Source organism: Ictidomys tridecemlineatus, chromosome 3, assembly GCF_052094955.1.
Source record: "Ictidomys tridecemlineatus isolate mIctTri1 chromosome 3, mIctTri1.hap1, whole genome shotgun sequence".
NCBI lineage: Eukaryota > Metazoa > Chordata > Mammalia > Rodentia > Sciuridae > Ictidomys > Ictidomys tridecemlineatus.
In genome coordinates, this window is record NC_135479.1 from 17,180,728 (window position 1) to 17,196,503 (window position 15,776).

Sequence of the window (15,776 nt, forward strand, 5' to 3'; positions counted from 1 at the left end):
TAAAAAAATCACATTAATAGAAAGGTTGCAAACATGATGCAGAAAATTCCTATTATACTACCTCTATTAAGATTCACCAGTTGGGGTGGGGGTTATGGCTCAGCGGTAAGCGTTCACCTTGCACATGCAAGGCCCTGAGTTCGATCCTCAGCACCACATATAAATAAATAAAATAAAGTTTAAAAAATATTCCTTCTTCTTAAAAAAAAAAAGATTCACCAGTTGTCATTTTTTTATTATTGATTTTCCTTCTTCCTCCTTTTTTACATGTATGAGCATACATAGGCACACACACATTCCTTTTCTAAACCATTTGAGTTTTAGTTGAAGAAATCTTTCCTTTTTATCTTTAATACTTTAGTGTGTATTTCCTATGAATAAAAATGTTATGTTCTTATGGTAATCAAATTTAGTTAATTAAATATTTATACAATTAAATTCAATTGAGACATTTTATTTAATCTTGCAGATTGTCCAATTCTGCTAATTGTTCTGGCTATCTCCACTATGGCATCCTTTCCCTTCAGTTTAGATCTGATTCAGGATTATACATTGCACTTAATTATTATTGGGGGATAGTTCTTTAGGTTTTTTTTTTTCCTCCGCTTTCATGTTGGTAACATTTTTGGAAAATACATTTATAGACTATTCTCCAACTTAAGTTAGTATGATTTTTCTAATGATTAATAGAGGTTATTCATCCCCATTCAGAATACCACAGAAGTGATTGTTATGTCTTTTGCAGGTTATCCCATCCTAAGGTATCCTACATTTTTTTTTTAATTAAATTTGTTATATGGTCAAGATGTTTGATTTCTCCACTGTTTAGTTATTTTTCCCCTTGCAACTAAAAAGCTATTTCTGGAGAAACTGTTTAAGACCATATTCTTATCTGGTTCCAGATCAAACTTTCTGTCTTAGCATTCATTGATGCATTTTTGCAACCCCATTTTTTTTAATGATTTGTTTTTTATATTTATTTTTTAGTTATAGGTGGACACAATATCTTTATTTTATATTTATGTGGTGCTGAGGATCGAACCCAGTGCCCCACACATATTAGGTGAGTGCTTTACCACTGAGCCCTAGCCCCAGCCCTGCAACCCCATTTTTAATATAAATACAAAATTCTTTTGCAGCTGCAGGTGTCTTCCACATTTATCAGTCTGTGTACTAGAAAAAAAGCCCTTTTTTCCCATTTATGTACTTATTTATCTACCTATCTATTATCAGTAAGGATTCATAGATTCCTGTTTTATTCATGAGTTTGTAATTTATCACTGTACATATTCAATTTGGTGTTCAAATTTTTCCATACTTGGTCAGTACAAGATCCTACAAGCTAGCTCCTTTGTCTTTTGTTTTTTTTAGAGAGAGAGAGAGAGAGAGAGAGAGAGAGAGAATTTTTAATATTTTTTAGTTTTCAGCGGACACAACATCTTTGTTGGTATGTGGTGCTGAGGATCGAACCCGGCCGCACACATGCCAGGCGAGCGCACTACCGCTTGAGCCACATCCTCAGCCCTCCTTTGTCTTTTTTCTTTTTTTTTTTTTTTTGTTGGACACTACCTTTATTTTTATTTATTTATTTTTATGTGGTGCCAGGGATCGAACCCAGTGCCTCATGCATGCTAAGCAAGCACTGTATACAACCTGGGCCCTGGCTCCTTTGGCTTATTGGCTTGCTGCCCTCATGTTCTTTTTGTTGTTGTTGTTGTTGTTTTGAACACTTTCTTTCTGTCACAAGATGTTCCTAGCTCATCACATACCTTTCCTGCCCCAGGCTTTAAGTTAGCCATTTCCCCAAAGAAGTCTAGTTTCTTTTAATAGGAGTTGGCATTTAGAAACCAAGTTCTAGCTGTTAGGCCACAATTAGGGAATCATTATTTCTAGGCTCTTTTGGTAATAAACAAAGAGTTCCTATTCCAGAAATGACAGTTAACTGCAATTATATAATGCTGACTCAGATCTAAACTGAAGGGAAAAGATGCTGTAGAGGAGATAGCTGGAACAATTAGCAGAATTGGAATATCATCTACATGTTAGATAAAGGATACAGGTACATACACAAATATTATCATGAATTTATACTGATACTTCCAGTTTTAGTCCAGCCCCATAGAGTTCTTCTTTGCTTTCCCCATTCTACATCTGTATCTTCCTTTTTGCCCTGGAGAATCCTGAATCTCAACAAATTAATATTTTTGCCTCTATCTTACAATACATTAAATAGTTTTGGAATTGCCATGACTATAAAAATAAATCTACTAAAAACTTCCAGATTGGTTTGTAGTTCCCTTTTTTTACCCTGGATATACAGCTAGGGTACTGTGTTTAAAAGTTACTTGGATTAGTTATCCTTTCACCCTTGCTTTGGAGTGGTTGTCATGTTCATTTAATATGTGGCTGGGTTTAGTTGTTTGGCTATGTTGCATTCAGTTTTAGGTCCCCCATCCTTATCTTTTCTGATTTAATATAAAACATTAACATGCAAACATCTAAACTGTTCAGAGGCACCTATATAATCAGCCTTCTGTATCCGTGGATTCAACCAATTGCAGATTGGAATATTTCAGAAAACAAAAATTTTTTTCTGAACATTGTACAGACTCTGCTCTTATCATTCTCTGAAAAATATAGTGCAACAATTACACATTTGTGTTGTATTAGGTACTATAAGTAATCTAAAGATAATTTAAAGTGTATAGGAGGATATGGGTAGGTCATATATAAATTCTATGCTATTTCACAGAAGGGAAGATCTCTTTGAGTTATATGAATAGAGGCCTTCCTGGATTTTGGTATCTGCTGAGGTGGGGAGCCCTGGAACCAGTGCCTCATGGATACCAAGGAACAACAGTACTCAGAAGTGTCATTTCCTCCTCTTTCCCTTTATCTTTTTCTACCAACCTATTTTGGGTAAACTGTTTTTTCTTTTTGATCCTTTGGGGGGCTATTTTTTTTAATAAGTTGCCATCTCTATGTTACTTTATATTTCCCTTCTTTCTTATTCAATGGTAATATACCAAAGATACTCTTTTCTAGGCATCTATTCATATAACTCAAAGAGATCGTCCTCATTCTTACAGTTATATAGCACACCATTATATACCTGTACCATTGTTTATTCAACTGGTCTCTTATTTTGGATCATTTAGGCTACTTTGTAATTATAGAGTATAATGTACTTTATAACTTTTAAGCATATTTATTTTAGTATTGTTAGAAGTGTATCTTCAAGGTGAATTAATAGAAATGAGATTTTGGAGTAAAAATTTGGGATCAAGGATTTTACAAGACCAAAATGGGATTGGGCTGGGAATGGGTTTAAGTTTTATCAAAGTCTTTTTTGTTATATGGAAATAATCATAATTTTTCTTCTTAGTTCTATTAGCATGGTAGATTTTATTAGTAAGTTTCCTATTACTGAATTATCCTTGCATTACTAGTTTGAACCCTACTTGCTCTTGACATATCATTAATGTGGTGTTGGAGTCTGTCTGCTAATATTTTACTTAGGATCTTTGCAACAATATTTAAATGATTTTATTTTATGTACGATTTTAATCAAGTTTTGGTATTAATGATATCATACTTCATAAAAAGGATTTATAAGTCTTCCTTGATTTTCTGTATCATAAAACAATTCATATAACTTTGAGACTCTCTGGTCTCTAAAGATTTGGTACAATTATCTAGTGAAATCACCAAGGCAAACTATGTGTGTCTTCACTTGTGCTGGTTCCTTGATACTAGTCTGTCTTATATGGAAATTGGTGTGTTTTAATTTTATATTGCTATTTGGGTGAGTTTGGACATACTCTGCTTTTCTAAGAGGTTATCTGTTTCATCCAGGTTTTCAGATTTATTTGTATGGAAGTATAGATACTGATCTTTTATGATAAAAAAATTTTTTTGCTCTGTGTTATTTGCCATTTCTTTTGTTCCTTTTTTTTTATTAAATTAGCTAATGATTTTTTTTCAAAGAATTAGAATTTGATTTATTGATTTGGTCTTTTTTTCTCTTTTTCTACTTCATTAATATTTATATTTCAGTATTTCTCCTTTTTGTCTATTTTTGCTGTATATTGAGGTTCTTTGCCTCAAAATAAAGGAAATTTTATTTTGGCTTTTATTTAAAAGTCTTAAGATTCTGATCTTTTCTCTGATCATTGCATTAAATGTAATAGATTCTGATAACAGTATTTTCATTATCTTTATTTTTCAGAAATTTTTTATTTTCTCGTTGTGGCTCCTTTCATCTAGGTGTTGTTTAGGAACTTTTAAAATTTTCTAGTTGGAAGATGCTTGCTTGCTTTCTTTCTTTCTTTTAGTTTCATTTTTTTTAAAAAAATATTTATTTATTTTTAGTTATAGGTGGACACAATACCTTTATTTTATTTTTATGTGGTGCTGAGGATCAAATCCAGTGCTTCACTCATGCTAGGCAAGCACTCTACCTCTGAGCCACAACCCCAGCCCAATTTAGTTTCATTTTTTTTTTTTAGTTTCGTTTTTTAATGCCAGTGTATATTGCACTGTGATAAAAGTTGTTTGTTTTATGAAGCTAACTGAAATTTTGGAACCTAATGTGTGAGAAGCTTTTGTAAATGATTCATGTATACCGAAAACAAGGTCTGTTCTCTGTTATGCTGTGTGCCCATAAGATCTTTACTGATTACATTGTAATATTAAGTAATTAATCTTCTTACTGAATATTGTCCGTTTGACCTGTTTCACGTAGTAGTACATTAAAATTGCCTATTAATAATGTCTTTCTGACCACTTTTCCTTGTATGTCCTGTAGTTTTTACTTCATAGCTGGTTTCTATGTTATTTGATGCACAGGTAATTATATCTTTGTTGTGCATTGTGGCTTTTAGCATTATAAAGTGTCTTTTATTTAAAGTGTTTCAAATTATACTCTGATATCAGAATTACAGTCTCTATTTTTTTGATTTTTATTTGTTCAACGTACTTTGCCCATTTCTTTATTTTTAGCCATTTGAATCACTTTTAGATACATCTGTTATATTGCACATAGAATTGGGTTTTATGAGCTAATTTGAAAATCTTTTTCTTTTAATGAAGTAGTTAAGTCACTCACAATTATTGATTTGACTGATATGTTTGATCTCAATTCTATCATTTTGTTTTAATTATGTTTCTGAATGTGGTGTGCCTGCTATTCTTTTTTTTTAAATATTTTTTAGTAGTTGATGGACCTTTATTTATTTGTATGTGCTGCTGAGAATTGAACCCAGTGCATCACACATGCCAGACAAGCACGCTACCACTGAGCCACAACCCCAGCCCAATGCCTGCTAGTCTTAAAAAATGATTTAAGAATGTTTATATCTTTGCCAGTGATTACTTTGTATTTATACCTCTCAGAAAGCCCTGTCTCCCCTTTTTTCCTTACTTATCTTTTATGTATATATTTTTAGTTGTAAGTGGACACAATACTTTTATTTTATTTATTTATCTTTATGTGGTGCTGAAGATCGAACCCAGTGCTTCAGGTGTGCTAGGCAAGTGCTCTACCACTGAGCCACAACTCCACCCCTTACTTAATCTTCTTAAAAATGTGCTGTGCTTTGTCAATTCTAAATGAAAACCTTTAACTCTTATCTGTTATCTGCACAACAGTCAGTAATCATATTGTATTCTCCCTTTTTTTCCCATTCTGTCAGAACATATGATATCTGCATGTCATTCTTCTCTACATGACCCCATACTTGTCTTAACTCTACAGTTAAGTCTCTCAAACAACCACAATCAGTTCTTTTGCCAGTTTCTCTTGGTTGAATGAAAGCTGCCCTCTAGTACATTCCTCTAAGGCATACATGCAAATACACTGTTCCTTGGGTTCTTATGTAGTCAACTAATTTTCTGTATCATTGAAATTTGAAGGACAAGCTGAATAAATATAAAATTCTTGACCTGTTTTCTTTCCTTGAATTTATCAAAAATGCTGCATCACAGTTGCCTTGTCTTTTATGTGCTTTTGGGAAGTCTGATGTTAGTATAATTGTCTTACCTTTAGGAGGAATTTGATTTTCTGCTTGGAAACCCTGAAGATTTTTCAGTCTTTGAAGTTTAATGTCTTTATTAGACTATATCTTGAAATTGGTGATTCTGGGTTCATTTTCTCATGTAGATGTATATGATGAGTCCTTTCAATGTGTCAATTTAAATTCTTATTTTCATACTTTTTTTCTTATTTTATGGTTTAAGATATTAGTTCTGATCTAGTTGTTTTGCTTTTCTCTTCAGGGGTCCTAATTATGCATGTATGTTGGACCTTCTTTGCCTATCTTCCATTTTTAACTGCTTTCTCAGTGATATTTAAGTTTTAAAAAATCTTTTCTAAGGGCTGGGCCTGTGGCTCAGTTGGTAGAGTACTTGCCTAGCACAGGAAGCACTGGGTTCAATCCTCAGCACCACATAAAAATAAAATAAAATAAAATAAAGCTATTGTGTTCATCTACCACAAAAATATTTTCTAAAAAAATCTTTTTTAAAATGTTGGTTGTTTTCTTTCTTGCTTTCCTCTTATTAAATTCATTGAAATTTATTCTCCCTTAGATATCTAATAATTTATTCTTCACTCCTGAAAATTTTTTTGTTTTCTTCAGTGTTTTTCTGAATTCAATAAATTCACATTGCATTTGTTTTATTGTTTCTGTTTTTAGTATTTCATCTTCTCATGATAGTTTTGTTATATCTAAGTGCTTGTTTGCAAATAGGTAATTTAGTTTAAATTATTACATTATAGATTTCTCTATTTCATGTTGATCTTTTATGGGAAGACATTTCATCAGCTACAGTGCTGCAATATTTTGTTTTAAGTTATTTTTTTAAAAAAAATAACCTTGGATGAAACTAGTCTTTTTGTACTTTTCATGAATTTGTAGACAAGATCACTAGTTGAAGAGTATTACTTTCTGTCAGTATAGGAAACTACAATTTCTTTCATGAATAATACTGATGAAGTAGATGGAGAGCTAGAGAGTTTAGTTGACATAGCTTATTTCTCTTTTGTTTCTGTATGATTCTTAATTTTTTTCTAATGGACTTCTTTTCCTCATTTCCATATCTTTTAAAATTTTTTTTTAGTTGTAGATGGACACAATATCTTTATTTTATTTATTTATTTTTATATGGTGCTGAGGATCAAACCCAGTGCCTCATGCGTGCAAGGCAAGTGTGCTACTACTGAGCTACAACTCCAGACCCCTCATTGCTATATCTTTAAGAGCACAATTGGTTCTCTGTTTGTCTGATTCTTAACAATGATTCTTTGATAATTCTAACTCTAGTCCTCTATACTTTCAAGTCATTTCCTAGCACCTGGAGCTGTAGACAGCCAGGTCCCACATCAGTACTTAGCATTGAAGTATTTGGTGCTGGATTTTCTCTTTTTGGAGGTGGTTTTGTCTATATTTTGTTTATAACCAAGCTTCTCCTCCCCCACAATGGAAGTTCTGTGTATTTTTTGGAGCTTATTTTTCTATTTTCAAATAAGTTAAATTTCATAGTATTCTTTGTCTTGTGGTAGTGCCAAAGTTATAGGTTATATATGGTATTGTTTATCCTCCTTGTTACTCCTATGGAGTTTTAGGACATAAATCCAAATTCATGGAACACCATTATCCTCTAGACCTGATGCTTTTGAAGATATTCAAAAGTATTGTAGCTTTGAACTGGTTAAAAGAAGACAAATGCCTAAGAAAAGTTGGTAAATCGAGAAGAGAATATCTTACTTCTCATTTAGGAACATGACATTTATTATTTTTTTCTGAGTTAGAGGGAGCTTAAACATTGAGGTAATCTTTAGTTGGCTCTTCATTTTCTTTGTGGAAGTAGGAAGAAGTATGAATTTTAAAAAAATTTTTTAGTTATTAATGGGCCTTTATTTTATCATTTATTTATATGCGGTACTGAGAATTGAACCCAATGCCTCACACATGCCTGGCAAGCAAGCACTCTACCACTGAGCCACAACACAGCCCAGTATGAAAATTTTTGATTAAAGGTAAAAATAAAGATTACCTTCAATATGGTTTGTTGATGGAGAAGGTCGTATAATTAGTGCTTTCCACACTGCCTGAAAGAATTATCTGGGGAGTTTGTTTTTTAAAAACAGATTCACAGGCTCCTTGGGGAATATGATTCATGTATCTGTGTTTTTAACAGTCACCCTTGAGTGGTTCTTATCAGCTACATTTTGGGAAACACTGACATAAGTGATTCCCTTAACTATCACTTCCTCACCTGAAGCATAGTGAGAAGCTGATAAAGCAGAGAAGTTTAGCAGCAAAAGAAAGTAGGTCAGGGTATGAAATCAGGGTTCCCTAATGTGTGGACATTGGTGCAGGTAAAAATGAACACTTATTTAAAAATCTAATGAGAAGATAGTGTTGCATGTAGCTTAGGTATCTAATTTCCTTAAATTTATTTGCCTAAATATAAGGGTAAAAGTGTGCTTAAATTTAACTTTTAACACAGATATTTTATGGTCTGTGAGAATTCAAGGTTATAAATTTTGATGAGTTGAGAAATGTGTTTTGTGCTTAAATTATGTTATATAGGTGTTCTCTTTCTATAAGAAATCCCTTCCTCCCTCCCTCCCTCCCTCCCTCCCTCCCTTCCTTCCTTCCTTCCTTCCTCAGATCTTTAAAGAGGTGACACCAACAGACTTAGGGGTAAAATTGTAAAACCAAGTTATGAGTGGGGACTAAGATAGATGGAGTAGGCTTGAGGTTAGGCAGGATTTGAGGTTTGATATAGATGATGTAGCCATAAAGGGAGAAAACTGGTTCAACCTAAGTAAAGACAGGATAGGAGATGTGGTTGAAGGAGGACTGTTGAAGGATTCTGGAATGTGAGTTTTGGCTATAAAGTGAGACTTTTTAGTTGAGTCAGTGTTTTTTGTTTTTTTTTTTTTTTGAGAGAGAGAGAGAGAGAGAGAGAGAGAGAGAGAGAGAGAGAGAGAATTTTTTAATATTTATTTTTTTTTTCTGGTGGACACAACATTTTTATTTTTATATGGTGCTGAGGATCGAAACCAGCACCCCGTGCATGCCAGGCGAGCGTGTCACCACTTGAGCCACATCCCTAGCCCTGAGTCAGTGATTTTAATGTGAGAGAATCTCCTGGAAGAATCATCTACTATGTCTGTCTTAAGTATTGTAGACTGATGTTCACACATTTTTTGGCCATTCTACTCTACCTGTCATTGTAATATTTATCCTAAGCATTTGCTATGACATTTTTTGCTTATAAAAACATTTTAAACTAGTCTTTGATATTAAATTACTATTAGTCATAAAATAAGAAAACATTCTCTATCGTGTCCCCCTTTGGTCCTGGATGAAATCTCTTCAGGATTGTGGTCTCTTTGGGACCGACCATGGTGCTGACCATGGTGCTGCCTATGTTACTGTCCATGGTACTGCTCATAGTACTGCCCATAGATAGCATTTGAAATTGTTAGCAGCCTAGGTTTTTTGTGTTTTGTTTTGTTTTGTTTTGTTTTGTTTTCCTTTTTCTATTTAGGAACTCCAACCTTAAAGTAAAATACACTTGAAAACTAGAGTCAGTGATGATGGTATTTTAGTATACTTACTCAAATTTCTCAGTATGAAGATGACATACATACATGTACCCATATGTGTATTTACACACACATATATATACATTATGACATTTTGGCATTGTTTTGGAGTCTTTAATGTACAAAATGGTGGCATAAGTATGCAGATATTTCTTTTTTACTTATTTCTTTTTTAATGTTTATTTTTTAGGGGCTGGGGATGTGGCTCAAGCGGTAGCGTGCTTGCCTGGCATGTATGGGGCGCTGGGTTTGATCCTCAGCACCACATAAAAATAAAATAAAGATGTTGTGTTCGCTGAGAACTAAAAAATAAATATTAAGAAAATATTTATTTTTTAGTTGTAGTTGGACACAATACCTTTGTTTCATTTATTTATTTTTATGTGGTACTGAGGATTGAACCCAGGGCCTGGCCCATTTTAGGCGAGCGCTCTACCACTGAGCAACAACCCTAGCCCTTTCTTTTTATTTTTTAACCATTTTTTAAAATTTTAGATTTGTTATATATGACAACAAAATGCATTACAATTCATATTACACATATAGAGCACAAGTTTTCATATCTCTGGTTGTACACAAACCAGATAACGAAGATTTACATCTTCATATTACACATATAGAGCACAATTTTTCATATCTCTGGTTGTACACAAACCAGATACGAAGATTTACATCCTTCATATCTTCTTACATATATTTAGGGTAATGATGACCATCACATTCCACCATCTTCCCTATCCCTATGCCTCCTCCCTCCCCTTTTCCCCTTTGCCCTATCTAGAGTTCATTTAATCTTCCCATCCCACCCACCAACAGTATATTATGGATCAGCATCCTTATATCAGAGAAATCATTTGGCATTTGATTTTTTGGGGGATTGGTTAATTTCATTTAGCATTATATTCTACAGCTTCATCCATTTACCTTTAAATGTCATGATTTTATTCTCTTTTAATGCTGAATAATATTCTGTTGTGTATATATACCACATTTTCTTTATCCATTTATCTACTAAAGGGAATCTAGGTTGGTTCCACAGTTTAGTATTGTGAATTGTGCTACTATAGACATTGATGTGGCTATGTCCCTGTAATATGTTGTTTTTAAGTCCTTTGGGTATAGACTGAGGAATGGGATAGCTGGGTCAAATGGTGGTTCCATTCCCAGTTTTCCAAGGATTCTTCATACTGCTTTCCATGTTGGCTGCTCCAATTTGCAGTCCCACCTGTAATATATGAGTGTGCCTTTTTCCCTACATCCTCGCCAAAACTTATTGTTGTTTGTATTCTTAATAGCTGCCATTCTGACTGGAGTCAGATGAAATCTTAGAGTAGTTTTGATTTGCATTTCTCTAATTGCTAGAGATGTTGAAAATTTTTTTTCATATATTTGTTGATTGTATATCATCTTCTGAGAAGTGTCTGTTCAGTTCCTTGGCCCATTTATTGATCGGGGTTTTTTTTTTTTGGTGTTAAGATTTTGAGTTCTTTATATGTTCTAGACATTAGTGCTCTAGCTGATGGGCGTGTGATAAGACTTTGTTCCCAATTAGTAGGCTCACTATTCACCTCACTGATTATTTCTTTTGCTGAGAGAAGCTTTTTAGTTTGAATCCATACCATTTATTGATTTTTGAAATTAATTCTTGCTATGAAAATATTTCTGAAATATGTTTTTTCACTCAATAATTTGAGTCATGGGCCATCCATCTTTATTAAATATAAAGTTTTTATTTTAATAAAAATTGCTATTCAGTGTTCCACATTCTGTATCTATTGCATTTTATTCATTGTTTCCCTACCGATGTTTTTCAGTGTTTGACAAAAGTATTGCAATGAGCCTTTCTATAAATCCCTTTTTAGGCAAAGCTCAAGGGCATTTCTAGAACAGTGGAATTCCTAAGTAACTCATTAATATTTTACATTAATATTTAAGTATTTTTTCATGATATAGAGGAAACAATCTCTCTGGCCTGTAAAAGTTACTTAGCAAATAACCTGTACTTTCTAGGAAATATTAAGAAGAAATAAAACTTCCAGAATTGGAGCAGGAGAGTATTCTGAAACTTTCAGACATGACTCAAACTTATTCTTTGATCTTTGATACTTTTTCCATTATAATCAGGCTTTGTTACTTTGCTTTTGAAATATTTAAATATGTTTGCCCCCTTTAAGATAGTAAGCCAAATATAAAAATATGATTACACAAGTCATTTAATTCAAAGAATTTACAGAAAATTCTTATACATAACTCAAGTGGTTAGAATATAAGAAATAAGCTTAGAATAGAATTTGGAGTATGAGTGATCATGAAGACTCACCTAGTTCAGTCCTCTTGATTTACAAATGTGATGAATGAAGGCACAGAGAGCTTAAATGATTTATGTGGATTCCTGCTGGATCCATGGAAACTCAGAGACTCAAAAATCCCCTTTGAAGAGAATATTTAGGTTTGCAAACCACTAGAATCTTTGCAACACTTGTTTTGTAATAATGATAGATCAATTGAAAGCTATACTACAGTGACTTTTCTGTTTAGCTTCTTGCTGTTTTACCATGCTAACTCACAAAAGTGTCATATCTCTTGTCCAAAGAAAATGTAAAAATACAATCTTTTTTTTTTGACAACTGTAGAAACTTATCAGATGTGACTGGGACTAGAAGTTAATTGTAAACTTGGTTAAAAGCCTTTTCCTGTAGTTTTGGTCTATAGATTGGAGTTCTATGTTGTCTTTTTGTTTTTGTTGTTGTTATTGTTGTTGTGTTTTTAAAATATTTGTAAAGCCTGTGGTTTTTAAAAAATTGTATTTATCTATCTTAATTTGGTATATATGGCAGCAGAATGCATTTTGATTCATTATACACAATTGGAGTACAACTTTTGTGTTGTCTTTTGTACATAAAAACTTCAACTATAATTTCTATATAGATTTTTTTTTGAGATCGAAGTAGAGCTTAGACCTTTTGAATCATTTAGAAGTGCAGAATCCTTTTGAATTTTTGTGGATTTCTCCTCTAATATTTTCTGATTTTCTTGTTCATATTAATGATGCTTTTTAGGAAAAAAAAACTTTTTTAAGGTTTTCTTTGAAACTTTCCACTTAGTTTTATAATTCCAATTCTAGAATGCCCAAATGTTAAGTTATTATACTACTTAATTGTATGGCATAGTTCCTGTAATAATAAAACTAGCATAAACAGATTAGAAGATGAACATAGTTAATCCATGCTGTGTAGCACTCCAGTGGCACATGAGGAACTTGCAAACTGAGCATTAGGCAAGCCACGTGCAGAGTGGTATACATGGGAGGAGTAAAAAATTTTTGTGAGTCAGCTCAGGGGAGGCTGCTTAGAAGAACTTCTACTGTATTCTAAAGAGACCATTGGCAAATTTTAGGACAGTGATCTATAGGGAACACAGGAGGAATGTAAAGTTTGTATGCATTAAGCCCTATCAAAAAGCAGTGATAAACTTTTTAAAAATTATTTTTTAGTTGTAGTTGGACACAATACCTTTATTATTCATTTATTTTTATGTGGTGCTGAGGATAGAACCCAGGGTCTTTCACATGCAAGGTGAGCGCTCTGCCGCTGAGCCACAACCCCAGCCCAGTGATAAACTTAAAAAAAAAAATTTTACTGGACATAATCAAATTTTCTTTTTGGGGAAACTCAAAATGCAAACTTCCCTTGAAGATTTCTTGGTAGCTTATTCTATTCTTTCTTAATGATCCCAATACATTATGATGTAATGTGATACTTTTTTTTTAAAAAAATACACTTTTCAATCTGACTTAAAAATCTGGGGGAGGTGCATGCCACCTCCTTTTTTCCCCCTAGACTCCTAATATACATTCGACAAAGCCTGTAATTCCAGCAGCTCCCAAGCTTGAGGCAGGACGATTTCAAGTTTAAAGCCAGCCTCAGCAATTTAGCAAAGCCCTAAGTAACTCAGCAAGACCCTGTTTCTAAGTAAAATATAAAAAAAGGGCTGGGGATGTGACTCAGTGATTAACCACTCCTGGGTTCAATCTCCAGTACAACAATAACAACAACAACAAAAATACAAAAATCAGACTTTGTCCTATAGAAATGCTTCTTTGTAATGGTATGTCATTTAGGAACATTTCTTTTTACCTATTTTTCTAAAGCTATGTTATTTGAACTGAGTGTTATGTAATTAAAGATTTTTGTTGAATAGTTATTATATGATATAAAATTGCATGTATGCTTTAATATTTAAATTGATGACAGTGTAACCTAAAAGCCATTTTAGAACTTTTTACTTGGCTTGAATAGAAATTTTCTTATCTAAAGATTTTTATATATGCTTGTCTTGCTTCCTTTGTTATTAGCATGGATATCATGGGAATTTTTGCTGTTGTTTCATTTATGCAGTTCATGAATGTATTAAGCACATGAAAAATAATGTTAGACACTGTTAATATAAAAATGAGTTAAAAACATGGCTCTTGTCCTTTTCTAAATTTATTTATTTATTTTTTTAGTTTTTAACTATTTTAATAAATACAATTAAAAAAGACATAGTTGAAATTTATTTTACTCACAAAACTGAATATATCAAGAGTACTATTTTTATGTGACAAATATATAATTACTAATAAAGAAGATATATGTATTTAGAACTACATTCTCACAACTCCCTCTATTTTGAGGCTCTAGAACATCTATTTATTTATTTATATATATTTTTTCTTTTCTAAATTTACATGTAAAACTTACTATATTTCCTTGATAGAGTTAGGTGCTCAGTAAATGTTATCATAGCATTAGAAATGTCACATTCTAACTTGCTTTAGAGTGAATCTCCCTATTAAACATGTTTCCCAAGGCTTCTTTTTAACCCCCTCCATCTTACTTTCCTGGGCAAAAGAATCTACCTACCTCTAACTGTGGTTCTTTCTTGTGTCAAATAAAAATCTTCTTTGGAAAGCACTTGCTATGCCAACTCTACTGGGACTTCTAATATTGTCACATTGTCCTCTGTTTAAAGGAGAAGGAGGAAAAGGTGTGTGCCACCCCACCTAGCTGTTCAGTATTTTCTAATGAATTCAGATGAGGAAGAAAATCTCTAGTGGCTATTATTTTTTAAATCTGTGCCTGTGTGTCCTTCTAATGAAGGCTGTATTAAGCCTCTTTTGATCAAGTGCTGTTATGATTCATTTATTTGAAAATTAAGTTACTAGAAACATAGAAAGAGTTTTGTGACCTTATAATTTTTTTTAAATGCTTCTTTTTTCCCCCTTAGTCTCCTTGTATACATTTGATAAAGCTAAACAGTGTATTGGCACAATGACCATCGAGATTGATTTCCTGCAGAAAAAAAACATCGACTCCAACCCTTATGATACCGACAAGATGGCAGCAGAATTTATTCAACAGTTCAACAACCAGGCCTTCTCAGTGGGGCAGCAGGTAGGTCTAAGTTTTCTTTATTTCCTTTCATTTAATAGGTATTCTAATCCCTGTTGTTATCCAAAATTACTTCTACTTTTTAACAACTGAGAGGAGCTTTGCATAGAACAGATATATTCAAGATATGTGATTAAAAAGTAAAGGAGTTATACTTACTAAGCCTGCACAGTTCTAGTCAGAAAAATTTTAAAGTAGCTTTTAGCTTAAGATGTCATATGTAGTTACAGTTGCTTTTCCCTCTGCAAATTTAGGAATATTGCAGTTATAAATCTGAGTTTTTTTCTTTCTTTCTTTTTTTTTTTTTAATTGCAGGACATTTGTTTTATTTCTGGGATATCTTTTCCTAATGTATTTCTGTACAAAAAGTAGTTCATGATATCTTTTGGTTATGGATTTGAGAATCTAAAAAAATTGTGTATATATTCAATTTTTTTTTTTTTGTAGAAAATTTAAAGCCAAAACCTTCATTAAAAAACATTTGCCAAGGACTGTGGGTATACCTCACCAAGTTGTGCGAAGCCCAGGGTTCAATTCCAAGCACTGCCAAACAAAGAAATAAAAGAAGACATTTGTCAGTATTGTCCTTTATTTGGACTTCAGTTAATATCACATAATTAACCTCCTAAGAAAGATTCTTCTTTTTTTCAAAATTTTACTTAAATGTGAGTTCATATGAGCATTTTCTTTTGACCTTCCCATCACATTTGTCTCCTTCTTAGTGA

The 15,776-nt window shown here is 32.7% G+C and overlaps 1 protein-coding gene across 2 annotated transcripts in view; it reads left to right on the forward strand.

Annotated features, from left to right (window-relative positions):
* Positions 1 to 15,776, forward strand: part of Nsf (N-ethylmaleimide sensitive factor, vesicle fusing ATPase) — a 147,843-nt gene that overhangs the window by 27,741 nt on the left and 104,326 nt on the right. For both annotated transcript variants that reach the window (XM_021728362.3, XM_005328151.4), the window contains exon 5: positions 14,888 to 15,054. In XM_021728362.3, the coding sequence (XP_021584037.1) occupies positions 14,888 to 15,054 (167 nt within the window). The remainder of the gene's footprint in view (positions 1 to 14,887; positions 15,055 to 15,776) is intronic.